Consider the following 27,581-nt stretch of genomic DNA (forward strand, 5'->3'; position numbering starts at 1 on the left):
GGAAGTTGCAGAATCTCCTTCATTGGAGGGTTTTAAGAAGGGGTTATACAAACACCTGTCAGGGATGGCCTAGGGATACTTGGCCGTGACTCTTGGGGTCCCTCCCTGCCCTACCTTTCTATATGATTCTATTGTGTGGGTTAGTGCTGTGTCATTGTTCCACTCTGAGCTGTTTTGCACAGTGTCACTTTCCACTCTGAGGCATTTTTTCATGTTGTATGGTTTTTGCACTGCCTTGTGTTGTGTTGGTTTGAGCTGAGCTCTTTTGCAGTGTGTCATTTTGCCCTATAGGGTGTTCATCTGCATGGTGCTGAATTGTCGGGCTTTGCACTCTTACGTGTTGTCACTTTGTGCTGTGGAATGTCAGTTCACGTTGAATTGTTAGATGTTAGATTGGGGTGTTTTCACTTTTGTTGTTGTTTATATTATATTGCGATGGCATCGAATTATAGAGCTGTACGGCTGCAAGGGCCCTGGAGAGGTCATGAAATCCAGCTCTCTCTGCTGAGGCAGGGCCAAGCAGAGACAATGCATCAGGGGCATGTGGGATCAAGTGCCCACAGCAGCTGGTCCAGGCAGGGAGCAGAAGGAGGGAACCAGAGTCAGAGCAGGTTGTCTGTGGCACCAAGTATATACAGACTGTCCTTGACAGAGGTTTGTTCAACCTGTTCTTAAAAACCTCCGAGGACAGAGACTCCACAGACACCCTTGGGAGCCTATTCCAGAGCTTAACTACACTCAGAGTTAAAAAGCTTTCCCCAATATCTAACATGAACCTCCCTGGCTGCAGATTAAGCCCATTACTTCTTGTCCTGCCATCAGTGGACATGGAGAACAATTGATCATCTTCCTATTTATAATGACCAAACTTTTCTCTCTGCAGTCATCCGTTAAATGGTTATTATCTCCTCTCTTGCCTAGGTAGAATGGAAGAGGAGAAAATTCTATTAGTTCTTTCTTCATGTTTTACTGAAGCTCAGAGAGGAAGGGACCTGACCTGCCTAAGATTGTAGAGAGGACAGAGAGTTTATTTCATTTTGGGCTGTGACTGTAAGCAGAAAAGTGACAGCTAAGGGCTGCTGCTGCTGCCCAATATGGGGTTAAATTCATGATGGCGGGATTAAGAGTCTCATGCTCTACCAACTGGGTTAGCTGGACTTGAAGTCAGTCAAATGCCTAGCAGTGTAGAAGGAGCCCTGAGGGTGTTTATTTGTGAGCTGAGGTTCCCTGTCTGACATTTGCCTTCTTGCCTGGTTCGTTATGTCTTCAGCTAGCAAACCGGAGCTGTCACAAGGCTGGTTAGAAGCTGCTCTCTAGACCAGAGAGCTGGGATTCATTTAGCATGCTGTCGCCATCAGCTGGTCAGCGTAACCAGGGTGGAATTTAGGATTCTTCCACCATTGGGAAGTGCTGTTGGACTCATCTAGTGGGGGAGAGTCTGAAAAAGCTTCTCAGCTCCCAGAGAGGGGGCAGACAAGCTGGTGCCACACATACTTTTTCACAGGGAATCGGGCCCCCTGGGGAAAAACTCAAAAGAAGCCCCGACCCAGGAGTATCAGAGAAGGGAATCATTGTTTGCCTTAAGAGGTGGGTGAGGGAAACCTGCAGGTCCTTAGATCCCTCCAGCATCTGATATAACCATTTGTGGGGAAGGTCTGGGGAAGCTGAGGACAAGGAGATGGGAAAAGGGCTTGCAGCTGTTGTGCAATCACCATGTTACCAGCAGAAGGGTCCAGGAGGCTCAGCACTCAGAACTCACAAGATGGCAAAGCTAAGAGCCCTGTTACACAGAGTCAGAATGTGATCAGCTCATACTGAGGTAGAGCAACACCCCTCCCTTGGTCTCTATGTCAGAGCTCCTATCAGCTCAGTCCTTCCCGCAAGAGTCGGCTGCTGAGAGGGTTGTGATAGGATAAATAAAGATAGAGGAGGATTGTTCCTCATGGTTTTTTTTTGTGTGGCTCTGTGATCCTACTGGAGGAAGCATCATTTGAGCTTGTTTCAGTGGCTTGGGTTGGGCTCAGCTGTGACCCTGATCACAGGGGTTCCTGCACTCTCTGCTCTTAACCCCTCAGGGAGTGGACAATGGAGCAATTTCAGAAAGTAGATAGAAAGTAGCCTAAGAAAGTGCAGCAAAAGTGAGAAGAAAAACAACATCATTAGCTCTGTGGTGGCCTAGTGGTTAGGATTTAGCATTTTCAATGCCATGGCCTGGGTTCAATTCCCAATCAGGGAAAAATTACTTTAAACCCAAAAAGCTTGTGTTATTCTTCACTTGCAATGGAAACAAATCCATGTTTTTTTCCTGATTCCCCCATCTTCCCAGTGTCTCCATGGCAGGACTGGATCCAGGCACCAGTGCAGCAAGCAGGTACCTGGGGTGGCCAATGGCAAGGGGAGGCTTCAGCAGCAATTCGGCCCTCTCAGTGCCTCTCGGAAGGAAGGACTTGCAGCCAAAAGCAGCAGAGGTAGAGCTGCTGCTGATTGCAGCTTTTTTTTTCCTGCTTGGGGCGGCAAAAATGCTGGGTCTGGCCCTGCTCCATGGAAGACAATAAGTTAAATCCCAGATGAGTGGAGTTCTATCAGTTCTCAGCCTGAGTCCTTAGGTCTTAATCCTGAGGATATTGTCCCATCATGGGGCCATTTCCTTCCTCTCTTTCATACAGAAGCACAAATTTTCTTTGCACAGACACAGGAACAGCAAGATCTTTCTCTGTCCCTTGTGAAAAGCAGGGGGTCAAAATCCATGGAAACAATGGACAAGCAGGGGGCCCTGGGCACATCCAGCCCTGGCCGTGAGATGTTCCCTCCCCTCTTTCTTTATGCTCCTGTTGTTATTTCATGGATTGTCTGGGATGGGGAAAAGCTGAGTTCACTCCAGGTGGAGGGGAAAAGAACCTTGAAAAATCTCAGGCCCCAACCCCTGCTCCCAGGATCACTGAGGTGCTGGGAATCTGCATGGGAAAGGGACTGTGTGAATTGTCAAGGTGGGGAATGAATAACAATCTACAACTAGATCCACTCATTAATCTCCGATACAGGCTAATCCTGCTGCTGATAGAAGGGAAACTAGGAGTGATTCTTGGTTGTGCAGCCATGGAAACAGTGACCCAATCTCACCACAGTGAATGTGCTGGGGAAAGTTGGACTTTACAGGCAGGTGGAAATAGTAGATCCTGGAAACAGCTGGAGCCCCTTTCTCATCACTTCTGCCACCAAGGTCAGGGATTGAGCTGTTCACAAAGCCCCACCACCATCATGGCTTTCCAGCAGGAGGGTGGCAGCACTAGCCACCCAATGCAGAGGAGAGGGCTGGGTGTATCTCTGCACCCTGAGTCCAGGGCACAAACTCTCTCTGCCCCACACATAGAAACTAGCCCTGCTGAAAAGTGACCCCATGAACAAGTAACCTCCAGGAGAGCAGGACTGGCCCTCAGAGAGGGGAATGGGCTTCCTGTGAAGCTTGTAGGTCACTGGATGGTCTGGGGACAGGAGGGCTCTGAGCGTAACCTATAGTACCCCCGCCCCCCAGTCCATCTGGGGATGTAGCGCACATGCTTTGCATGTATGAGGCCCTGGTTTTCAATCTCCAGGTTCTTTTTCTCACCCTGCTCTTTGCTCATGCCCAGCTGGGATTTGGCCCAGCAGTCTCCCTGCAGGAGTTTTAATCCTGCTCAACGAGGGGCAAGTGCCAATTGCATGGAAGGTCTGGGGGGGTTTCTGCTCCTAAGTCACCTTGGTACATGTAAGATTCCCGCCCGCTGTGCTGCTTGGTACAAGGGTAGATGAGAAGGGTGAATCCTCCAGCACTGGAGGGAAAGGTCCCATCTGCATAGACTCAGAGGCAAGGAAACGGAGGGGCAGTCAGTGCTCAGAGAGGAGAGAAGTCAGTGATTTACACCCACCAGGGGACACTGTCATTCTGAGTATCATAGGGGTAGCTGTGTTAGTCAGGATCTGTAAAAAGCGAGTGTCCTGTGGCACCTTACAGACTAACAAGACGTACAGGAGCATAAGCTTTTGTGGGTGAATCCCCCCTTTGTCAGATGAATGGAGTGAGAATTCTGTGACTGGCTAGCTAACTACAAAAGCAGTTTTTCCTCTCTGGTGTCCACACTTCAACTGCTAGAAGAGGGCCTTATCCTCCCTGATTGAACTAACCTTCTTATCTCTAGACTGATTGTTGCCTGCATATTTATACTTGTCCCTGAAAATTTCCACTACAATTCCTAGCTGAGAAGACATTATATCATTGCAGTGGCTGGGAATTGAACTCAATTAAATTGCTGAGAAGGTAGCTATGCTCACCACTATACCACCAATGCATCCAGCAAAAGTACTGCTTAAACTTGCCCAATGAGGCTAGACCAAAACTGAGGCATTTTCCTGCCTGTTAAAATGTACTTGGTTCTCTTCATTAAAAAAACCACCTCCATCTTCACCTGGATTTGAACCATCAGCCTTTCAATTAGCTGCCAAAGTTGTTAATCAAAGACATAGGTAACTAACTGCTTATACCCTGAGGAGGAGGGATAGCTTGGTGGTTTAAGTATTGGCCTGTTAAACCAAAGGTTGTGAGTTCAGCCCTTGAAGGGGCCACTTAGGGAGCTGGGGCAAAAATCAGTACTTGGTCCTGCTAGTGAAGGCAGGGGGCTGGACTCAATAACCTTTCAAGGTACCTTCCAGTTCTAGGAGATTGGTATATCTCCAATTATTATGCCCTGAGTCTATGAAGCACCTCCCAAGGTACAACTGGCTAGCACAGTGAGGTGCACTGCTGGGGTTATGCATTGAGGCCTCACACAATGCATCAATTTTCATTAACCCTGGAGCTTCCCTCACTCACTTTAATTCACATGGAAAGTGCCATACAAGGTGATGAGAGTAAATTCTAAACTCTGAAATGCGGCAGTTGGCCCATAGATTGGGATAAGGGGTTTGAAGAGAAAAAGCTCTAGGAGTATAAAACCAGACAGTTTCCAGGAGCACTGGACACTGGGAGGGGGTTTCACTTCCTCTGTTAAACGTCCTGAAAGGTATTTTAAGATGAAGATAACACCATGGTTACCAGTTGACTTGCACATCATGGGTTAAAGAAAGGAAGGGACTTAGGTTACTAGTCTGAAGATTTGTGTTACTGTCACTGTCTGACACCCCTTCAGTTTGTAGCAGGTTTGTACTTTGCTGGGTGGAACATACAGACTCCTGGAGAGCAGGGGCAGCTGTTTCCATGGCAGAGAGCCCGGCACTTAGACTTTCTTGACTTGCTGTTTTGAAGCAATTCAATAAAATAACAGTGGAGCTACAATGTCCGGTCCAAAATTTCAGCACCCCCATCCCCCAGTGCAAAAACGCTATTTTAGGATCTAAACAGGAGGCTTCTCGCACTAGGATACCTGACCAGAGAGCTCAGTGGGGGGTGTAAGAGCTGCTGACACTGAGGGTCCTGGACTAAATCCACTTGCAGGTGGAAGTGTTTTATTTATTTGATGGATAACAAGCACCAGCTACCAGGGAAGAAGCCCTGAGATCCACTGCTACTCCAGCTGCTGCCCCAGAGCGGGGAGCCCCAGGGGGCCAGCTGCTGCTCCAGTCACCCCAGGAGTGCTGCTGGGGGCCACCAAGCTGCGGCTGCTCCTGCTACCCTTGGAACCACTGGTCAAGTGGTCCCCAAGGCCAGTCGCATTGGCCGCTGCTTGGGTGTTCCCCAGAGCCAGCAGCTTGGGCAGCCCTGGAGTCAACCACAGTGGCCACTGCAGAAGTCATGGAGGTTGCAAGAAGTCACAGAATCCAACACTGCCATGACCTCCATGACAGATCTCTTAGAATGAGACAAAGCCCTCCCTGCTGCGACTGCAGTTCCTGGAAAGAAAGAGAACAGAAAGTGAAGAGAGGAGAGACTCCCTGTCACCTCTCTCCCTTGCTCCCTGCATTCTATAATCCTATCTCACTGGGTTCCCTGTGCTGGTGCCATGGGGGTGAGACTAGAGTTCTGGGGATTTGGGGGGAGGGGAAGGGGGCTCATCACTTCTCAACAATTCATGCAAATTTGTCTTTGGGCTGAAATTTCTCCTGTGGGACCTCTCAGTCAGAGCTGTATCCCCCCCCCTTCAGTGGAGGAGGGGGTAATTTTTAGCATTTTTATTTTGAAGTGTTTGGCTTAACTGTGATCTTCTCTTTCCCCACCTGTATTGCAATTTTGCATTTATTTTTATTGTGCCTCCATTTTGTTCATGTCATTATAATTGTAACAGCAAAGGAACCTGCAGGAGCAAAAACTGACTCAAAACTTAATTTCCCCACCATGCGGGAACAGATAAAAATCACACACAGCTGGAATCATAACACGGAAGGCCAGGGCATGGGAGATGCAGGTTTCCAAGTGTTCTGTCTTTTTCAGATGACACATTCCAGCCCCTTATACATCACCATCCTGTATGACCTGCTGGACTTTGACACATTCATTGTCTCATTCTATTGATAATGTGATTGTAACACAATGTGACTGAAATTAAACCACTTCCAGACAATGAACCAACAAAAGACAAAAGCCATTATTACATTGGCTTGGAATTGAACTCAGTTTAATTGCTTAGAAGGCAGCTATGCTCACTACTATACTACCAATGCCCTACAGCCAACCCACCCCTAGGAGAGAGGAACTGAAGCTCAACTTCAATCAGAAAAATCTTCCCTAAAAAGGAAGGGCACAGTTTGTTTTAAAGACAAGGTTTGTGTTTGTTCCCGGTACATACAGAGGGGCTGGATAGTGCTGCATCCAGCCCCAAAACTCTGGGAGGATAAGGAACAAATTAGGCTGCCAGTGACCTGCAGGAGGGAGATGATTTTTTTGACTGTGATGGATGCTTTGTTCTAAAGGCCTTTGTCTGCACCCTTCTACTGACTGTTGGTAAAGGAATGCAGGCCCCACTGCGGGGTGTCTCCTGTGGAAATAATGTTTCTGTGCAAAACATCAAAGCTTGTAACAGAGGAGAGAAAGGAAATGGCCACACGATGGGACCAAGATATAAGGAATGAAACCCCAAATACTTCCTCCATGCGCATTGACTTTGAACCTTGTTGGCTGTAATGTTGTTGCATCCATGTTGGTCCCAGGACATGAAAGACAAGGGGGAGCAGGTCACATAATATCTTTTAAAGGACCAAGGGAGGGAGTGTTATTTACTCCTTCTCAGAGTAACACAAGCAGTAGGAGGGTCACCAAATGAAACGAATAGGCTGCAGGTTTGAAATGAACAAAAGGAAATACTTCTTCACACAATGCACAGTTAATCTGGAGAACTCTTTGCCAGAGGGTGTTGTGAAGGCCAAGACTTGAAGAGGGTTCAAAACTGGACTAGATAAGTTCATGGAGGATAGGTCCATCAATGGCTATTATCCTGCATAGGCAGGGATGGCATCTCTATTCTCTCTGTGCCAGAAACTGGGAATGGGCGACAGGGGATGGACCACTTGATTACTTGTTCTGTTCATTCTCTTTGGAGCACCTGGCATTGGGCATTTTCAGAAGACAGGATAGTACGATAGATGGACCCTTGCTGTGACCTAGTATTGCCGTTCTTATGTTCTAACTTCTGTTTGTGGAAGAGACAAACTTTGGGGCTACACAGAGCTAAAGAATTCTGGGTTAGCTGCAAAGTTTGTCTCTTTCACCAACAGAGGTTGGTCCTCTACAAGCTCTTACCCTGACCCATCTTGTCTCTTTTGGACTCTGAAAAGTGTTTTCTTTCAATTCCCTTTGGAGAGAAGTTAAGTTTTCCCTCTGGAAAACCATAACGCTGAAGCACTTATGATTGTGATACTAGGAAGAAAGGATTATTTAATATTATAAATAAATGAAACTAAACCTAAGCTTCCTGTTTTGAAACTAGTTTTCCCAACTCAGTTCCAAATTCTCTTCTAGAAAGGCCTCCAAGATGCCTGCCCATGCCAGAAGTGGTAAGGAGAAATCTGATGAGGTTCAACAAGGACAAGTGCAGAGTCCTGCACTTAGAATGGAAAAATGCCATGCACTGCTACAGACTAGGGATTGAATGGTTAGGCAGCAGTTCTGCAGAAAAGGACCTAGGGTTACAGTGGACGAGAAGCTGGATATGAGTCAGCAGTGTGCCTTTGTTGCCAAGAAGGCTAATGGCATTTTGGGCTGTATAAGTAGGGGCAAGGCCAGCAGATCGAGGGACGTGATCATTCCCCTCTATAAAACATTGATGAGGCCTCATATGGAGTACCGTGTCCAGTTTGGGGCCCCACACTACAAGGAAGATGTGGAAAAATTGGAAACAGTCCAGCAGAGGGCAACAAAAATGATTAGGGGGCTGGAGCACATGACCCTCTTACCCAGTCAGTCCTCAGCCTGTAGCAGTGCATAAGATTCTTCCATCCTAAGTGCAGGACTCTGCCCTTGTCCTTGTCGAACCCCTCCAGCTTTCTTTTGGCTCAATCCACCAATTTGTCTAGGTCACTCTGGACCCAATCTTTACCCTCCAGCACTTGGACTCTTTACATGCTTTCACAGACCAAAGAGCACATGTTCCGTGATTTCATAGGGCAGAGTTTTACAGCTATTTTGAGTCAGGGAACTATGTTATAGGGTGCTTTCCCCATGGGGATTTCACAGGTGGGGGCTCAACACAGATTCACAGTGTGACTCTTCTCAGGGTGCTGAGGGATAGGAGTTTCCTTGTTGCCATCTGCCATTAGGAAGAGGGACTCAAGCAACCTCCTCTGAGCCACAGCAGCCCTGCCAGTTGCCAACAGAGACACCCTAACCCCTGAGTTCCTTCAATGTGACCCCACCTGGGGTCCAGCCCCGATCACCAGATACTCAAGAGAAATCCCAGATCCTCCCTTCCCGAAACACCGGTATATCCCAAGTTAACAATTTTAATGTAGACCACTGTTCCTTTATCACACACAGCCTTTAAGTAGTTATCAATCAAACGGACATTTAACAAGGGACAGATTTAAACAGAACAAAACACAACCTACACTTTTTAGTGGTTATCTTTCCTATCTAAGTAGATTCTCACCTCACACTTCAGCCTATTGCAGTGGCCGCTAGTCCCTAGGAGCCGGGGCCCTGCCTTTCATGAAGCACCACTGGTCGTTAGGGATCTGCTTGGTGAGTGTTTTACTCCACCTTCTTATAAACTGAATCAGTCTTTTGTCTTTATTCACAGAAAGGATGATCTACTCATCGTCATATTGTCCTTGTCACTTCCACTGGATTTTGATGTCGCTAGTTTGTCTTTGATGGTTTTCCATTGGCTTTTCTGGGTTGGTGCAAAGGTTGACAATGGAGCAATACATCACATAACTGGCTAGCAAGGGACAAGTGGCAATTCCCTCCCACATGAATGGGATGTCCCCACCAAGTCCTATGATTGGGGTGACTCACTTTCATTACAATACCATATGGGCATATTTTACCATGTACTTACATTCCTCCTTCAACATGACTCATACACACCTCTAATAGAGATTAGGAGTATCAATAATTTACAAGCTTTTTCCAGTAGAGGTCTCACTGCTATGCTTCCTGAATAAATATCATAAAATCAGTATTAGGTGTGGCAAGTCTGAAAGATCTGACACAGGAGTTGCTAGCGAATAAGCGATCCCTTTGCCAATTGGCACCAATGAGCTTTTGTCACAGATACACTGAGCACAGTCACACTCTGTGATAATAGAAAGGCCAGCACCTCTCCTAGCTATTGGGTCATTGGTCACCATATCTTCCTTTATTTGGGTGGAAACAAAGAATTGAGTGAGTTCTCTTTCAACTTCAGTTCTTTCCAAATCCTTGGCCAGGGTAAATTTACAGTTCTCTGAAGTAGAATCTTTTACAAAATCACTCAACAACATCAGCAGTGTTAGTGAGGAATGGTTCCCAAAACATGCCCAGTTTTTCTTTGATTTGGTGGCACAGGTCCAGGCAAGGGACTGGATACAGGGCTAGATTAGAATCTGTTAGTTACCAGAGCTGGAGATTCTATTAGAAAATAGCCATTTTTCTGCAACTATTATACTTACAACACTGATTTCATTTTATACACATTTTTAGCACCTAGACAGGATAAATTCAACTAAACCCCCACTTCTGTTTCCTTCAACATCTGTGTCGTGAAGGGCAGCATCTCCCATAATATAGGGTAAGTTAGGAGAAATCTTCCATAGGGTCTGGCTTACAAATGCTTTAGGAACCAAATACATGTGCATTTTACCTACTTCAAAATCACCTAATGTGGAATTCTCTCCCCAGATCATCTGAGACAATACAGTCTTCAACAATTGAACTACACATGATCATATGCACTTCCTCCAGTTAGCTGGGGTTCTTCTGCTGTTCACCTTTTCTGTGTGGAGATTTTAAATCACTGCTGTTTCTTTCTTAGCATGTGCAGTACATTGGAGAGTTCACTCCTGCTGACAGAAGTGCGCTTGAATTTTCCCCATGTCATCATGGAGGGATGGGGAAAAAGCAAAACTGAAGTGAGAAATGATGAGTTTAGTAAATGGTCATTTGTCTTAAATTCTCCAATAAATCTGAGCTACATCCTATCAAACTGAACTAATATCCAATTGGGTGATGAAACAGTCTTCAGGAGAGAATATATGACAACAAAAGTGTCAAGTCAAATTCTGGAGTAGGTTACATCTGATTATTCAGAATCGGGACAAGAGATTCTCCCATCACATTCTCCTCTGATTCATTCAAACATATTTCACTCATCCCTGTCTCAATAGTCAGTTATGTTATTTACAACATTTTTAGTATCCTAGCATCCAAATAATTGGGCGGGGAGGGGGAAGACAGATACCTTGCCAGAAGTGGCTTTACGAACAGATGGAACCTGCAGTTTTAACTCCAAATGATCACACTGTTTGAGATCCATTTGAATTCCCCTTCCAGCTCTTTGACACTTATCTCCAGTCACAATGACTCTGATTTAGGATTAAAGAAGTGAAAGCATCATCTCCAAGCACAGACAGCTGAGAACTGTTCCTCACAGGACACTTTGAGAAGTGGATGTGTAGAATGTGATGAACATAAACACTGCATGGCTCAGAAAAAAGGTAACAGTTCTGTAGTGATGGGGAAGGACGTAATCTCTGAGTCACCCATCCCCTTCCAGTGTCATAGAGGCTGAAATGACCCCTTTTCCCCATGCCCCTGCTCCTCTTCATTTAAATATAATTTGAAAAGTTCCCAATATAACTGCTCTTCAGCACAACCCAGAGCAACACGAGATCAACTGGAAATGATACAATCTGTGTCATTACTGACTTTAACAATAACTTTGCAATAGAAGGAATGGTATAAATGTGATGCTCCCTCGTTCTGGATCAGAAGGGCACACTTGAAATAGTCATGGGACAAAGGAGTTGATAGAAAGGACAAACAGATCAACTTTAAAACAGAGTGAATGGCAAAAGGCAAAAATCAGTCACTCATCTGGACAAGCTGAGGGATACCAGTGCAGCAAACAGTTCAAACAGCTTTAAAAGTTAGTATGTGGGAATCAGGAAAAGTATTAAACAAAAAGTATGGATAAGCCCTAGAGGTTTTTTGTGGTGTTGACCTCCCTTGCAGAGTCTCTGATGGCTAACATGGGCTGAGTGCCAACAGAAGGTATTCCCACACTCACTGCATTCAAAGGCCCTCTCCTGCATGGATTCTCTGATGTTCAGAAAGGGCTAAGCTGGTAGTGAAACTTTTTCCACACTCACTGCATTTATGGGTCCTCTTGCCTGTGTGGTTACTCTGATGTTGAAAAAGGGCTGAGTCTGTAGTGAAGCGTTTCCCACACTCACTGCATTCATAGGGCAGCTCTCCTGTGTGGATTCTCTGATGCCTAATAAGGCTTGAGCTGCTATTGAAGGTTTTCGCACACTCATGGCATTCATAGGGCCTCTCTCCTGTGTGGATTCTCTGATGCTTAATAAGGGTTGATCTCTGATTGAAGCTTTTCCCACACTCACTGCATTTATAGGGTCTCTCCCCTGTATGGATTCTCTGATGTTTAGAAAGGTCTGAACTGGTAGTGAAGCGTTTCCCACACTCAATGCATTTATAGGGCCTCTCACCTGTGTGGATTCTCTGATGTTGAAAAAGGCACGAGCTGCGACCGAAGGTTTTCCCACACTCACTGCATTCATAGCGCTTCTCCCCTGTGTGGATTCTCTGATGTTCAGAAAGGGCTGAGCTGAACCTGAAACTTTTCCCACATTCATGGCATTCATAGGGCCTCTCCCCTGTGTGGATTCTCAGATGTTCAGAAAGGGCTGAGCTGCTAGTGAAGCTTTTCCCACACTCACGGCATTCATAGGGCCTCTCCCCTGTGTGGATTGTCTGATGATTACTAAGGTGTGAACTGTGACTGAATGTTTGCCCACACTCACAGCATTCATAGGGCCTCTCCCCTGTGTGGATTCTCTGATGGAGAAAAAGGCCTGATCTTTGAGTAAAGTTTTTCCCACACTCCTTGCATTCATAGGCCCTCTCCCCTATGTGGATTCTCTGATGTTCAGAAAGCGCTGAGCTGTGATTGAAGCTTTTCCCACACTCACTGCATTCATAGGGCCTCTCCCCTGTGTGGATTGTCTGATGCCTGGTAAGGTGTGATCTCTGAGTGAAGCTTTTCCCACACACACTGCATTCATAGGGTCTCTCCCCTATGTGGATTTTCTGATGATTAGTAAGGTGTGATCTCTGAGTGAAGCTTTTCCCACACTCACTGCATTTATAGGGTCGCTCCCCTGTGTGGATTCTCTGATGATTAATGAGGTGTGATCTGCGAGTGAAGTTTTTCCCACACTCACTGCATTCATAGGGCCTCTCTCCTGTGTGGAGCTGCTGATGCTTTATAAGAGCTGAGTAATCACATACGTTTTTTCCACACTCAGTGCATGTATTTTTTCTCTCTCTCATGAGGATTTCCTCCTGGGTTGTGGTTTTCTTGAGGTCTTTCTGAGTTCCTCGACATGAAATACATTTACCTACTTTCTCCCCTGGATGGTTTCCCTGCTCTCTTTCTGGTCTGTACTGAATCTCATAGGATTGTCCCTGCTCGTGACTCCTGGACACATTTCTTTCCAATCTTTGCGATAATGCTCTGTGTTTATCCACTTGCTCAACATTTTCCTGCTGAGAATTCTGCTCCTGTTTCTCACACACCATTGCATCACCTGCTGTGATAGAGACAGAAACCTCAAACAGGGATGGAAAGGGGAAGACCACACTGAAACAAGCGCTGGAGAGAGGTCAAATAAAAAAATCAGGAACTGAACTCTCACAAACTCTTCCCCCAAATGTAGTTGTAGGATTTTATGTTTGTATTTTATATAATTTAGGATGAAGGATAAAGAATAATTATGTAGCATGCATTAAGTGTATTGGTGTATGATCTGAGCACATCCTGCCAGCCACCCTTTTTGAATAACAGAAAGGAATGGCCTAATGGGCCAACAGATAGAGATACATTAGCCAGGATCTGTGTCTGGACTGATTTCAAGGCAGTAACAGACCATTGACGGTCAGCAATTTGTTGTAGGTTTAGCATTTTAAAGTAAGTAAAAGAATGCCATGGTTGTTTTCTTTTGCATTGCAATTTGATGTTCCCGTTCAAAATGTTGTGTGTAAATTAAATTCTGTTTTGGGTGTGAATGAGAAACGTAGGTATTAAGAGATAAGTGTGAAGGCCATTGCTGAACCAAAGGTACAAGGGAGGAACCAAAGACAGATGCAAGGGCACCAGGAGGCTGCAACACACCCCTACTGAAATGTCAAAGGAGGCAGATTGAGGACTCTAAAGATGAGACAGGCACCTATCAATGGGGACAAGACAACTCTGATCAAAACCAGCCTGGGATAACTCCTTCAGGAACTAGAAGAAAGAAAGAACAAGATAAAGGATGAGAAAGACAATTTAAGAAAACAAGCACTCATCAAACAACAATTGATTACAGCATGACGGTGCAAAAATCATTGGTCACAATGAAGGAAAATCACTATATAAACAGAGTGCCTTGCCATGAAACTTTGGGTTCATCCTGCCTAGACTTCCCCAGAGAATCACGTTGCAACCAACAGAACCCAGTTCCTCCTACGTGTGATCAACCTAGCTGGCCACAAGACTGATCTGGACTCTGGACTGGTAACTGTAATATCAACTGGCAGGACAGTGTATGTGTGTGGTGTAATTGAATGCATATGCTGATTTCTGTATCTTAAATAAACGCGGTGTATTGCCTTTTCCTGTGGAAAAGAGCTTATGTGCTTATTCTAAGCATAACACAAATAGGAGGGAGGAGGGGATCAATTTGGCCTTCATATCCCATCCAAATTTGCAAGGGGAAGGGAAGAAACTACTGCCTGGTGTCTACTAGGATCTACAGGAAATCATGAGCTAATTTACCCGGAGGATATGACCCCTGCTAGGGACAATAATGAACCGACAGAGCTCCCAAGGGCTTTGCAGGGGTTCCTAGATGTTTCCTTCAGGCACTTACAGATTCTGAGTTGGTTTAATGTTTCCTCACCTGTGCAGGGAGCTCTCAGGATCTCTCTTTCCTCTGAACCCTGGAGGTCTGAGACCCATGACTCTTCCCCTAGTTCCAGCTCGGAGATCACATCAGGTTTGGAAACTGGAAACCCTGCTCAGAAGAAAAATAAAGGCGTTCACTTGATTTCATAACTTTGTCATAAAAAAAAAATCTATTAATTTAACTTCAGTGCTTAGTGTGAGCTGGTGTGCCTGGGGCAGTCCTCACTGAAAATGCCAAGGTCAGGGCAGGCTGAAAAATAAAGAGCAGATGCTCCTAAAACTGGTGGTTAACACTGAAGTTAAACTCACTAACCAGTCACAAACTATGCTTCTGATTCCCCAAACTCGTTATTGAGAAGCTGGAAAAAAACAAAACAAAAAAAAATCACACAGCCCCATTTATTGCATCCTAGTTCTCTGACTCCCAATCAGCACCTAAGTCCAGTACAATGAGAGATTATTTAAAAACTCTGCACACACAGACAAACTGTTATTCTGACTGCAAAGGGTCAGCCACATCATCAGCTCAGTATAGGTTTGGATCTTACACAAAATCCCATGTTCTCCACCAGTCCTTTAGCATCTAAACTAAAGGTTTATTATAAAAGAAATAAAAAAGAAGGCAGTTGTTAAATGGGAAAGGAGTCAGATACATTCCGAAATCTATATATCAGATTCTTAGCAGTATTGGTGAGTTGCTGGCTTGAAAGTCCGTTTGGAACACATCCACAGTTTGGATCGGTCGTTCTGTTCTTTGTTCAAGGCTTCAGTTTGTAGACAAGTTGCTCCAGAGGGTCTGAAGACAAAATGAGATGATGCAGCTGCCTTTTATATTCCTCTGGCCTTGTAGCTTCTACTTCCTGTGTCCCAAACACAAGCTTCACAGGACATGGCATGGAAAAGCCTTGGAGTTCTCAGTACACAGGCTGCGACACAGTAAGAAGTGGGGCAGATTGACCTGGGATGCATTAGGGATGGGATTGCAGGGGATGACTTCACGTGAGGGATGATAACTGACCCAGGAGGGGGGTTGGGGAGGGAAACTGGACAAAGGCTGGAGGAGGAGCCGGGGGAAGGCTGGATGAGACTGCTGGAGGGGGTTTTCAGTTTGGAGCAGTCTGGGGAAGCAGAGGGAACCCCAAGGCTGGGGTCTAAACTCCCTGCCTCCTTCCCCCCTCCCCACAAGGGACCTGACTGAGGGGCCCTGGTTGTACCTACAAGCTGTTTGGGACTGTGTTCCTGTCATCTAATAAACCTTCTGGTTTACTGGCTGGCTGAGAGTCATGGTGAATGAAAGGAAGTGAGGGCGCAGGGCTCTGACTTCCCCATACTCTGTGACAACTCGTGGCAGTGGTGGGATGTACTGCATCACGTGGATGGCGCTTCCTGCAGTAAGTGACTGATGACCAGTAAAATAAGGGGGATTGATGGGGACCGGTATGCTGAAGATTCAGAGAGGAGCAGTTTTGGGGGGCGGAGGAGCTACACTTAACCCCTGGGAGTGTGTGACCAGCGAGAAGGACTGTTGCAGTAATGGGGTCCCACTGGGGACTGTGGTGAGCAGGCTCAGGGCAGAGTTGTCTGCAGCTTCACCCTAGGAGAGAAGAGGTGACCTGGAAAAGGTCTGGCACACTAGGGCTTCCTCCTGGAAACTGTGGGGAGCTGAGAGCACATAGACCTGTGAGTGGCCTATGGGAAGATGCATAAGAAGAGCCTTAAGAGCGACCTAGTCAAGCTGTGCAGGCAAAGGTGGTTGCGAATTGGGAGGCTCACTGAAGAACAGCTGATTGCCCAACTGGAGGAGGAGGATCAGTCGGAGGAGCCCATCCCTGTCTCTGAGGGAAGCAGCCCAGCAGATGAAGGGCAGGCACCAGTATCTGTCCCATCTGGGAGTGGTCAGACGGCTGCAGAGGGCATCCCAGGACCCCTCCTACATATTCCTAGCGAAAGGGCTGGGAGGAGCCCAGCAAATACCAAGGGCACCATGACCCCAGCAGCCATTACCACCGCCATCACTGAGCTATGCAAGAAGGGGAAGCCAGACAAAGTGGTTTGGACCAAGGAGTGCCAGATGGCTCTCTGTGTGCTGAAGGAGGCTCTGGTCAGTGGCCCAGTCCTGGCAAACCCAGACTTTGACAAGCCCTTTATGGTGTTCACCGATGCCTCAGACATGGGACTGGAGGCAGTGTTAATGCAGGACGATGAAAAGGGGGAGATGTACCCCAAAGTGTACCTGAGCAAGAAGTTGCTACCCCAGGAACAAAACTACATGGTCATGGAGAGGGAATGCCTGGCTGTGGTGTGGGCCCTTAAGAAACTAGAACCATATCTATTTGGGCGACACTTCACCGTGTACACCGACCATTCTCCCCTGACCTGGCTACACCAGATGAAAGGAGCCAATGTCGAGCTCCTGAGGTGGAGCCTGCTCCTGCAAGATTATGATATGGACGTGGTCCATAGAAAGGGGAGTCCCAACATGATAGTGGATGCGTTGTCCCGGAGAGGTGGCACTGAACTCCCCCAGGTAGTCAGAGTGACCCTGCTCAGTTCAGTCTCGAAGAGGGGAGAGACATGACACAATAGAGAATGTGGAAGACTGATCTGGGAATGTTGATGGGGAGTATTACTGGGACTGTCTGCATTAGGGATGGGATAGCAGGGGCTGACTTCACTTGAGGGATGTAACCTGAGCCAGGAGGGGCATTGGGGCCAGGTCACACCTTTGCCCAGGAAACTGGACAAAGGCTGGAGAAGGAGCCGGGGGAAGGCTGGGTGAGACTGCTGGAGGGGGTTTTCAGGTTGAAGCAGTCTGGGGAAACAGAGGGAACCCCAAGGCTGGGGTCTAAGCTCTTTGCCCCCCTCCCGACTGAAGCGTCCTGGTTGTACCTACAAGCTCCATTTGGGACTGTTCCTGTCGCAGGAAGTGAGGGTGCAGGGCCCTGACTCCCCCACATGCCATGACACGGGCATACCCCTGCATGTCTTGCTGGCTCAGTAGGTGTATCCCATTAGTTCTTTCCATGGGTTCATTGTACAGCTGATGACCCTGGATGGGCCATTAAACAGGCTAGGCAGTGCTGATGCCAATAGATCTGGGGGCATCACCCGGAAACGCTGCACAAGTCTGGAAATACAGATATACCCTACATATCTATAACTCACAATACAAAGGTGATACAAATACAGAAACAAAATGATCATAGTAGGAAAATGATAACATTTTCACTGGCACATTACATGATATATCTAGCATGATTCATTGCAATAATTTTACTAAATAGTAATACAAAGTATCTCAATTCCATATAGTGTCACACTTAGTAAAAGGGTCAATTCCCAGGGCCAGCTCCCCAGGTGCCTGACGATGCCAAACATTTTGCTTCTGAGGGACTGAAATACTCACATATCTGCTGGGAACACGCACAGACAGACACAGTGTCAGTCTGTACCCTATGTTCACTCTTCTAAAAAATTATGACCAATTTTGTACATAGTATGGCTTGTGGAGTATCATTTGAAAACAATCTACTGAATATTATCCTACTGTTAAAATGTGTAGCAACACTGTATGTAAATGAGATTTTACAGTATGATATTACTGAAAAAGTTACAATTCTCAGTAACACCCACAGCCCAGTTCCTCAGAGATAGCAAGGCAAAAAGCTGGGCAAATAGCCATTCTCCAGCGGGGGAAGGTGTGAAGAAGACATTTACACTCCATCACAGGGTCCATTTGAAGCTCATATCTACAACAGACAGCCTGGCACCCTGACTCAGCTGAGACTGAAGTTGTTTCTAGTAAAGGACTGAACTACAGAAAATTGAAGAAAATGCTTGAGACTCCCTCTCCTCTTTCCCTCTGCTCATGACAACTCCTGAAGAGCAGAACTTGGGCAGCAGGGGCGGGGTAGAGGGAGTCCTGGCTGAAAGGAAAGCCAGCCTGTCTCAGCACAGGGTGAGAAACATTTGCTTTTAAGCCATTTTAGCTTGTTAACTTAGACACTAGTTTTTATCTTGTATTTCTTTTCTAACCAATTCTGACTTTTATGCCTCACTACCTTAGTCACTTGAAATCTTCTTTTTCCCCGTAGTTAACAATTTTGGTTTATTGTTTATCTAACCAGTGTGTTTGGATTAAAGTGTGTTGGAAACTCCATTTGGGATAACCAGGCTGGTGCATGTCATTTTCCACTGATGAAATCACAGACTTCATATGAGCTTGCATTGTTCAGTAGTGTGCTGGACAGGGAAATATGCATATTTCTGGGGGAAGTCTGGGACCACAGAATTTTCTGGGGTTCTCCTGTGGGGTACTGTAATTCGTGAGTCACTGACTAGCAGCACTCAATACTGAGAAGCTGGGAGCGAGTTACATGCTGGAGACTGTGTGTTACCTGCCCAGGAGTGGCTCTTCTCACAGTAATGCAGTGTAAGTCACCTCAGCCTGGGGAACTGAGGGGAAACAGCTGTTCAACAGTCCAGATTGTACTGTGGTTAATGTTACACTCAATTTCAAAGAGTCTCCTAAAACACAGAGAAAGTAAATCCATGTCCCAGAAATCGAAAGACTCAAGACACAGGGCAAGTCTCCCTGGCACTGATTCTTGCTGACAGAGAGGTCCAGAGACAATGAGAGAGTCCTGGGGAAGCTGGGAACCGTAAGCATGGGCTGGTGGGGTTCAGGGGAGAAAGGGAACAGGAAGGGCAGGGATATCACTGAATGCAGGATCTCAGCAGTGCTAGATGTCAGCATAGCACATAGTGCAGCCCGTTGGAAAATATAATCCCAACTACACATATAAAATGATGGAAGCAATTGTGCATAGTTTTCTGAAAACATCCACTCAAGATGCAGAGGCAGTCAAAAAAAAACAAAAACCACCCCCAGAATGTTGGGAATCATTAAGAAAGGTAATAAGAAAATATATTGCCTTTATATAAATTCATGGTATGCCCACATCTTGAATACTGCATGCAGATGGGGTCACTCCATCTCAAAAAAGATATATTGGAATTGGAAAAGGTTCAGAAAAGGGCAAAAAAAAGATGAGCGGTATGGAACAATGGTATGTGGAGAGATTTAAAAGTCAGGGACGTTTCAGCTTGGAAAAGAGATGAAGGGGGGTATGAGAGAGGTCTATACAATCATGACTGGTGTGGAGAAAGTAAATAAGGAAGTGTTATTTACTCCTTCTCATAAACACAAGGACTAGGAATCACCAAATGAAATTAATAGTCAGCAGGTATAACACAAACAAAATTAAATTATTTCTTCACACAACACACAGTCAACCTGTGTAACTCTTTAACAAAGGATGTCGTGAAGGCCAAGACTATAACAGGGTTAAAAAATATATATGATAAATTTGTGGAGGACAGGTTCATCAATGGGTATTACCTAGGATGGGCAGGAATGGTGTCCCTAACCCCTGTTTGCCATAAGATGGGAATGAGTAACAGGACATTAATCACCTCATGATTACCTGTTCTGTTCATTCCCCCGAGACACCTGGCATTGGTCACTGTCAGAAGACAAGGTACTGGGCTAGATGGACCTTCGGTCAGACCCAGTATGACCATTCTTATGTACTAGGGAATCTAGTGTGTCCAGTGTAATGGGAGGGAGTAGGAAAATCCCTGGGCATGGAGAACACTGGGAAATTAGAAGCTATAATTCAGGAGCAACAGACTCTAATTAGTCTGGAAAAGCAGAATGTGAAAAATAAGAATCAGGTCATGTGACAAGGAATAGAGCCTGCAGAGACAAGAGATTGTGGTTATTACACACGGTGAAAGGGGAGCAAGACTCCTTTTCTTAGGAAATTTCACTACCAACCTAGGCCATTTTCACATGCTGGGGTGCAATCCAAAGCGGTGAGGAGTTGTGTCATCTGTAATCCTGGGTGAGATTCAATGTTCTGCAGCTGGAGCTCCCCTGTCTGGATACCCCCAGCCAGCAGTCAAGGATGCACTGACTGACTGTGTGATAAGTAACCCTGGACCATCTGCTCTGACTCCAGCAGCCTGCTTGTTACACCCCAAGCACATTCTGGTCTGGGTAAAGAAGGCTCAGGGTCTGAGAGAAGGTCTAGGGTGGGAAGCTTCTGTTGGTTATGCTGGACCTAACCCCCAGTTTTACTTATGTAAACAGGAGATATTTGACACTGTGCGATACTGCTCCTGTGCTCTGTTCCCAAAGTGTTCTGCAGCAGGAGAGGGTCTCTGGCAGTGTGTGTGTCACTGGCATATTGGGGTGATGCTGAAACAGGACAGAGGAGAGGTGACATTGTGGTGCTGGTGTGAACCTTATCTCTTCGTTTCCCCTTCCAAGAACTGAGGGGACAGTAACCCTTACCCAGAGAGGTCACATTCTCATAGTTCTCCTGCATGACGTCTCTGTAGAGGGCTCTCTGAGTGGGATCCAGCAGAGGCCCCCTCTTCACTGGTGAAATACACAGCCACCTCCTCGAAGGTCACTGGCTCCTGAAAGAGCAAGAGACCAAAACTCAGTACATGCTGCATCACTCACAGCCCACTGTTCGTGGGGTAGAGGAGCCAAACAGAAGCTCTGGGTGGATCACAGTCAGCAGAATCTCAACCCACCCCACCCTGAGCATCCAGAAAACACCAGGCTGAGGGGACAAGGCGAGAGCTCCTTGTCTCTCCCAGCAGATCTATCACACCCCTACTAGCCACAGACTGATACAGGAGATGGAGCCCCTAGCAGGGTCCAGGGAGAGGTCCCTGGTAGGAAGCCCAACACCCTCCTCATTCTGAAGAGCTGGATATGAAGGGAGGGGAATCTCTCCTAAACTTGACTAGTGGGTGCCCCCTTCATATCTCTCAGCAGCCACTGGTTAGGCTCCAGCACTATGAATCTGGTCAGTTTTCCTAGCCCCATGGAGGTGGGTTATTTTCTGTTCAAAAATTAGGGCATTTCCACCACCGAACCTCATGGGTCTGTTCCCAGAATCTAGGCCACTTATTAAACAACTTCAAGCAGGTTTGCCCCTCCTGCCAGGATAAGTCCACAGAGACATTTTTAACCTCCCTTCTCCCTCCCCACATCCCATAACTAAGTCTCTGAACACAAGGCTAGAAAAGAGCAGAACCAAAGGTGTTACTCTCGATGATTCCCTCTGACATTGACCCCACGGCAGCCACACCCCAGCAGGAGGGATATGGAATCAGGAACTGGGTTTTCCTCTGTCTGAGCCTCATCTTGTCCACAGGAAAGTGACTCTACCCAGGGTGTGTAATACATCTGTCTGGGCAGATTAGAGATCTGGAAATCTCTCTCAAAACTCTTCTCTCCCATTGCCCCTTTCAATCTCCTTTTCCCTGTCCCCTCTTCCTGCTCATCTGATAGGAAAGTCCCATTCCTGGGTTGTTTGCTCCCCCATGGCTGGATTTGCTCCTGCAATTGCTAATGGGAGGAGAAGTGACCGGGGGCGCTATTTGTGTAGAGTCATTTTAATGCCAGACCCTAGCATTTTCCCTTGGTTTCCTTCAGTTACCCGGAGTCTCTGGCTCAGAATTTAGTACTAACAGGGCCCAGGGCTGCCCTAGGGGGCTAGTACCAGCTGGAGAAAGTCTTCCTCTAGGCCACGCAGAGAAGCAGCTCAAATTAAGGTCTCTTCCCAGCACAGAGCCTCTGCTGGGGGAGCAGCAGCTGCTAAGCCTGGTCTCCCAGGTCATAACTGGAGGCTGCAGCATCTGACTCAGGAAGCTGAACTCCAATATCCTGAGCAGAGAGGGACAGAGTTTGAGCAGCTTCCCTCCTTTAGCTCATGGGGGAGAGCAGCTAATGAGAGCCCCTCCTCACAGGGAGACTCATTTGCCCCACTGTCCATGTGGAGTCACTCCTCGTCTTTCCATGCAGTGATTCTGGATTATCATGGTCTCAGTGAAACCAGATTTCAGAAAGAATGAGTCCAGAATGCTGTGGAAGAGACCATTGTGTAGCAGTGCTAACCCCCTTACCACCTCCCTCACCCCCTAGATCTAGGACAAGGATGGGGAGCAGGGGGGGGGGGGAAGAGAAGGAACTACTTTTCCCAAGGGAACTGGAAGTTTCTGCAGTTTTCAAGAGGGGAGAACAGCAAAATCTGTGATTTCATCTCACAGTGTTTGATAGGTGGATAGAAAGTTATCTGAGGGCTTGGCTACACTCACACTTCAAAGTGCTGCCACGGCAGCGCTTTGAAGTGTGAGTGTGGTCGCAGCACCAGCCCTGGGAGAGAGCTGCGCTCCCAGCGCTGCAGCACTGTTTACACTGGCGCTTTACAGCGCTGTATCTTGCAGCGCTCACAGGGGGCGTTTTTTTCACACCCCTGAGCGAGAAAGTTGCTGCGCTGTAAAGCGCCAGTGTAGCCATGGCCACAGTGACTGGGCCTGGCCAGGGAATGCTGGGAAGTGCTTGGAGCAAGGATTCTGGCACAAGTTGATCAGAGAGAAGGAGTGAGGTCAGGAACAGTCCCCAGAGCCCACTGTTAGGGTTCCCAGAACCCCCCCCCAGCCAGGGGCCCACCAGATATTCCCAGGGACATAGCCCCCAGAGTCCCTGGACAGGGGCCCCAGACACCCGTTAAAGCCCCACCAGCCAGGGAATCCCCACCAGACCATGACTGCCAGGTTGGGAATACCACAGGGGGTGTCGTCCCCCCCCCCTCGAGGACACCCCACTGGAAACTCAGTCCCTCACTGTCCACCTGGGATTCCCCCACTCCTGTTTGGACCCCACCTGACCTCCAGTAGGATCTGCCATGCTATTCACCTGGAGCCACCTCCTCCCCCCAGTGAGACCCCCTGATGCTTTACAGTGGGACCCCCTCACTCTGCTTGCCTGGTATCCCGACCTAGTTCCTGGGATCCCAACAGGAGCCAGTGGGGGAAGCCCAGACAGAGCCCTTGGCACAGCACCAAGCTCCCTCTAACCCCCTGCTCTGCCTCCCCAAGAGACACCAACCCCCACTGCTCTGCAGCCAACAGGCCACCAGTGATACCCACTTCCAGGACCCATAGCCTCAGGGCTGGGCACATCAGAACCACCCCCTGAAACCCCAGAGCTCCAGAACCCACCAACCTGACATGGGTACCCCCTGCCCAGCCACTCAGAGGCCTCCCCCTACCACAATGTCCCTTCAGCTCCAGTCTCCCCACAAAGACACCCCCTCCCCCCAAGCAAGTGTTACCTCACAGTGTCTGACAAGTGGATAGAAAGTTATCACTGCCCCCTGCTGGCCAGGCACACAGGCAGAGGGAGCCCTAGGGGATGCTGCTTTAACAGGAGAATGAAAGGTGTGGAGGGCCAAAATAGGTAAGAAATTTCCATGCCTCTCAGTAGCAAATAATAGCCATCATGGATCCACCCCAGAGGTGGCTACATCTGAGCACTGCAGGAGGCAACCCCTCACAGAGACCATTTGTCATGGGGTGTGGGATACTTCTCAACTCACACTGCACTCATCCAATGCCAGCTGGAGAAAAGAGAAGGGTCCAGCCAACTCTCCTGTTACCAGCTGGGAACCACTGATCCCGCAAATACGGGGAGGCCTCTGAATTTGATGGGTATTAAACACGTGTCTGCTCTCTTTCTTCGGCAAACATTTTAACAGAAAAAAAGGGAGGAAGAAACGATTCTCAAAGGAGAGGGGAAAGATAATCACTGGGCAATTTAGCCCCCTGCACCAACCAGGATGGAAAAGGACTCAGGGCAAAAGGTTCCGTCTAAGGAAGGAGAAGTTGCTGTATGGAGAGACATGGGGAACAGCCCCAAACCCAACAGGATTTTTAATTAACATTTGATGATGGCATAGAAAGAGGCAAAACTTGAGATTTGAGATCAATGTTTAGAAATAAAAGAGAAAGGGTGCAAATCTGAGGGATTTTGGATCCATTTTTCCAAATTAGTGAGAGGAAAGTGAAAAATCAGAGGGATTTTTACCTCATATCAACAACTAATATATATCTGTGTGTATTTCACATCAATATATGATAAATGAACACAGCAGAAATGGGCAACATTTGGAAACATTTTATATCCACATTCAAGAATCTGAGAAAAGGTAAATCTGAGGGTTTTTGGTTTTTTCAAGCATTTTATAGTTAGAGAGAGAAGGAAAAACGCAGGGCATATTCACTTAGCAATAGACAAGTAGAGAGAAAGTGGGACAAATCTTTAGGGTTTTTCAAAACAATCTTTGAGATTTGCAGAGAAGACATGTCACAAGCTAAGCAACTGATAACATGAGAGAAAAACACCAAGATCTGAGGGGATTTTATATTGCTATTAACAAACTAGAGGGAAAAGGGGACTGTTTGATTAGATTTTACATGACTGTCCAATACATAAACAGAAAGTAAGAGTTCCCCCCACCCCCACTATTCACGTAGGCAGCAGGGAGCCCTTTGAGGAGCTGCTTTAAAAGGGCAAAGGGGTGGGGGAGCTGGAAGGTCCCTGGATGAGGGAAGGGGGCAGCAGTGGGGGATGGGGACAACTGTGTTGGTAGTTAGGGAGCAGTAACTGGGATTGGGAAACCAGGGTCCAGGCAGTCCCCATGGGGGACACGTGCCCCTCCCTTCCCCACCCTGGCAGAGAACGGGCATCTCCTCCCATCCCCACGCCAGGGGCAGCCATGTTCTGGGGAATGACACAGGGCAACAATTTCCCACCTAAACAAGGGCAAATCGCTGCAGATAAAATGGGTGGGGAACCCCCCCCCACATCGGGGAGACTTTAAATGGACATTTGAGAATCATGGAGAGACCAGAGGGAAAACAAAGGAGTCGAGAGAGCGGATCATTGGGGGTAGGGGGAGGGAGAAAATCTCTCTAGATTTTATAGCCACGTGTGAGATACCGAGAGAGAAAAGGGGCAGAAATAGAGAGAATTTTAATCGAGGGCGAGAGGCACAAACTGGGACAGGATCCAATTAACTCCCCTTCCCCCACCCGCCACTTCCCCTCCCCCCCCCGGGAATTTCCTGGCTGCCTAGAGACAGTTCAACCCCTCCGCCCCCCACTAACCTCCCCTGCCCGCATCTCCGGCTTCTCCCCCACTCGCCCCGCCAAGGGACCCCCACCGGGCCCCAGGTTCCGCCCCCCAATCCCAGAGGGGCCGGGGCGGATCCTGCTACAGCTCCCAGGCTTCTCCCAGGTCCCCGGGGCAGAGAGTCACTTTCCCACCGATACCCCCCCACCCCGGGGTCTCTCACTCACCGGGGGCTCCGGGTTGCCCAGGGGGCGGGGCCCAGCTGGAGAAAGCCCCCCCTAGGCCGGACACGGAGGGGTTAATGCCGGACTCCCCGGCACAGACCCAGGAGGAGCAGCAGCTGCTCAGCCCGGGCCCGGCTCACACGGAGGCGGCAGCAGCTTCGTTCTCCCGCCCCCAGCGGGGCTCGCAAAGAGCAAGCGCAGTTTCAGCCACTGGACTCCTCCCTTACCTAGGCAGGAGAGGGCGGACGCGCCCCAGAGGGAGGCTGGGAGATGTAGTTCCAGCCTCTCAGTGGAGCGGAAGTGACGTCAGCGAGGGAGCCGGAGCTGGAGCGCGAACGAGTGCGGTTCTGCCTGGGTTCGTGCGGAGCAGTTGGACTCTCTCCCAGGGCGGAGAAGGGTTTGTGCCGTTGGAGCTCTGGGCATGCGCAGATCGCGGCGGGAGAGACCTTCATTAACACCCCCCCCCGCCGTGCACGGCCCGGGCTCTGCTGCGGAGCTGCAGCCTCCAGGTACCGGAGCCAGCCCGAGGGGCGGTGACTCTGCCCCAATGTCCGTGGGGAGGTGGGGGCTGCCGGGGGGCGGGGCAGTGAGACCTGGGAAAGGGGCTGGTGGAAAGTGTCTGTGCAGCCCGGACATGGCGCGGGGGAGAAGAGCTGGTGACCCCCGAGGAGCAGGGAGAGAAGGGGGGGGCTGAGATCTCCTCGGATTTACTGCTGCCCCTCCCGTGGGGACCCCCTGTCCCCTCCCATCCTGCCCTCTTTCTGGAGAGCAACGAGCAACAGCCAGGGTGCCCACCCCTTCCCCCAAATCCCTAAGAAGTTCCATGTTCTCCCCGCGTTGTGCCCCATTTTCTCTCCACTTCGCCAATGGCCAGTTCAAATCTCAGGTTTGGGGTGTTTCCCCCCATTTTTACCTCCAGTGATTTGTCCTTGGTTAGGTGGGAAATGGTTCCCCTGAGTGATTCCTGAACTGGGCAGAGGGTTAATAGGTAGAGGCTGGGGGAGCCCTGAGACAGGGGCACCTCTGGGCTGGGCTGGGGTGTGGGGCACTCTCTGCTGGTAACAGGGTGTGGGAAGGCCCAGGAAGGGGAGGGAGGAACAAGCATTCCCCATGGAGACATCCCAGCCCCAGGTTTCTCAGTCCAGCTACTTCACCTCTGGCTGCCCAACCCAGCAGCCCTCCTGCCATCACCTGCTAGTCACATTCCCAGACCCCACTGCCAGCCCCTCCCCACATCCAGTGACCTTCTGGTTCCAGCCCCACTCCTTTCCCCTGTGAAAGCCACATCACCCAGGACAAGAAGAATCCATCCCATTCTGTTGTTGATTGAATATCCCTGAATAATCCCCTCAAATTTCCCCTCTTTTCTCTTGAACTGTTGAATGGTGACATAAAATCTCCCCAGATGTTGGTGCTTCTCTCTTATGTTGCCAAATATTTAGTTTGTGCCCCATTTTCTCCTCAGTTCTGAAATACTGATGTCAAATTCTTGAAAATCTTCCCACTTTTCTCTTCAGGTGTCTGACTGCGATCAGGGCTCTTATCGTACTGAGTATGGCCCAGGCCTGGCCTGAGATCAGGTCCCCCAGTGTGCCGGGCACTGCACAAACCCTGACCAAGTTTGGGGCAGTAGTTGTACCAGGAACTGCACAGAACACTGCAGAGAACAGGGACCTTGTTGTGCCGGGTGCTACAGTGACCCCGACTGAGCTCCAGGCCCCTGTTGTGCCAGGCCCTGCATCAACACCAAGTGAAATCAGGCTCCCATTGTGCCAGGTGCTGCAGGGCAGCAAA

At 48.2% G+C, this 27,581-nt stretch overlaps 1 protein-coding gene and 1 pseudogene across 4 annotated transcripts; one reads left to right on the plus strand and one right to left on the minus strand.

Moving 5' to 3' along the window:
• The window catches only part of LOC127046625 (zinc finger MYM-type protein 1-like), a 398,827-nt pseudogene that overhangs the window by 357,042 nt on the left and 14,204 nt on the right, over positions 1 to 27,581 (plus strand).
• LOC127046606 (zinc finger protein 883-like) lies at positions 6,563 to 26,291 on the minus strand. 4 transcript variants are annotated; one of them, XM_050943830.1, is made up of 4 exons: positions 25,791 to 26,291; positions 20,407 to 21,053; positions 14,563 to 14,676; positions 6,563 to 13,209 (listed from the first exon to the last, which is right to left on the minus strand). In XM_050943830.1, the coding sequence occupies exons 2-4, from the start codon at positions 20,459 to 20,461 to the stop codon at positions 11,675 to 11,677; spliced, it is 1,704 nt and encodes a 567-aa protein (XP_050799787.1). In that variant the 5' UTR covers positions 20,462 to 21,053; positions 25,791 to 26,291; the 3' UTR covers positions 6,563 to 11,674. The 4 variants fall into 4 exon arrangements, with proteins under 4 accessions (XP_050799787.1, XP_050799779.1, XP_050799797.1 ...); XM_050943822.1 differs by having other exon boundaries at positions 6,563 to 13,212; XM_050943840.1 differs by having other exon boundaries at positions 6,563 to 13,212; positions 20,926 to 21,053; positions 25,791 to 26,044.

Source organism: Gopherus flavomarginatus, chromosome 1 (genome assembly GCF_025201925.1).
Source record: "Gopherus flavomarginatus isolate rGopFla2 chromosome 1, rGopFla2.mat.asm, whole genome shotgun sequence".
Classification (NCBI taxonomy): domain Eukaryota; kingdom Metazoa; phylum Chordata; order Testudines; family Testudinidae; genus Gopherus; species Gopherus flavomarginatus.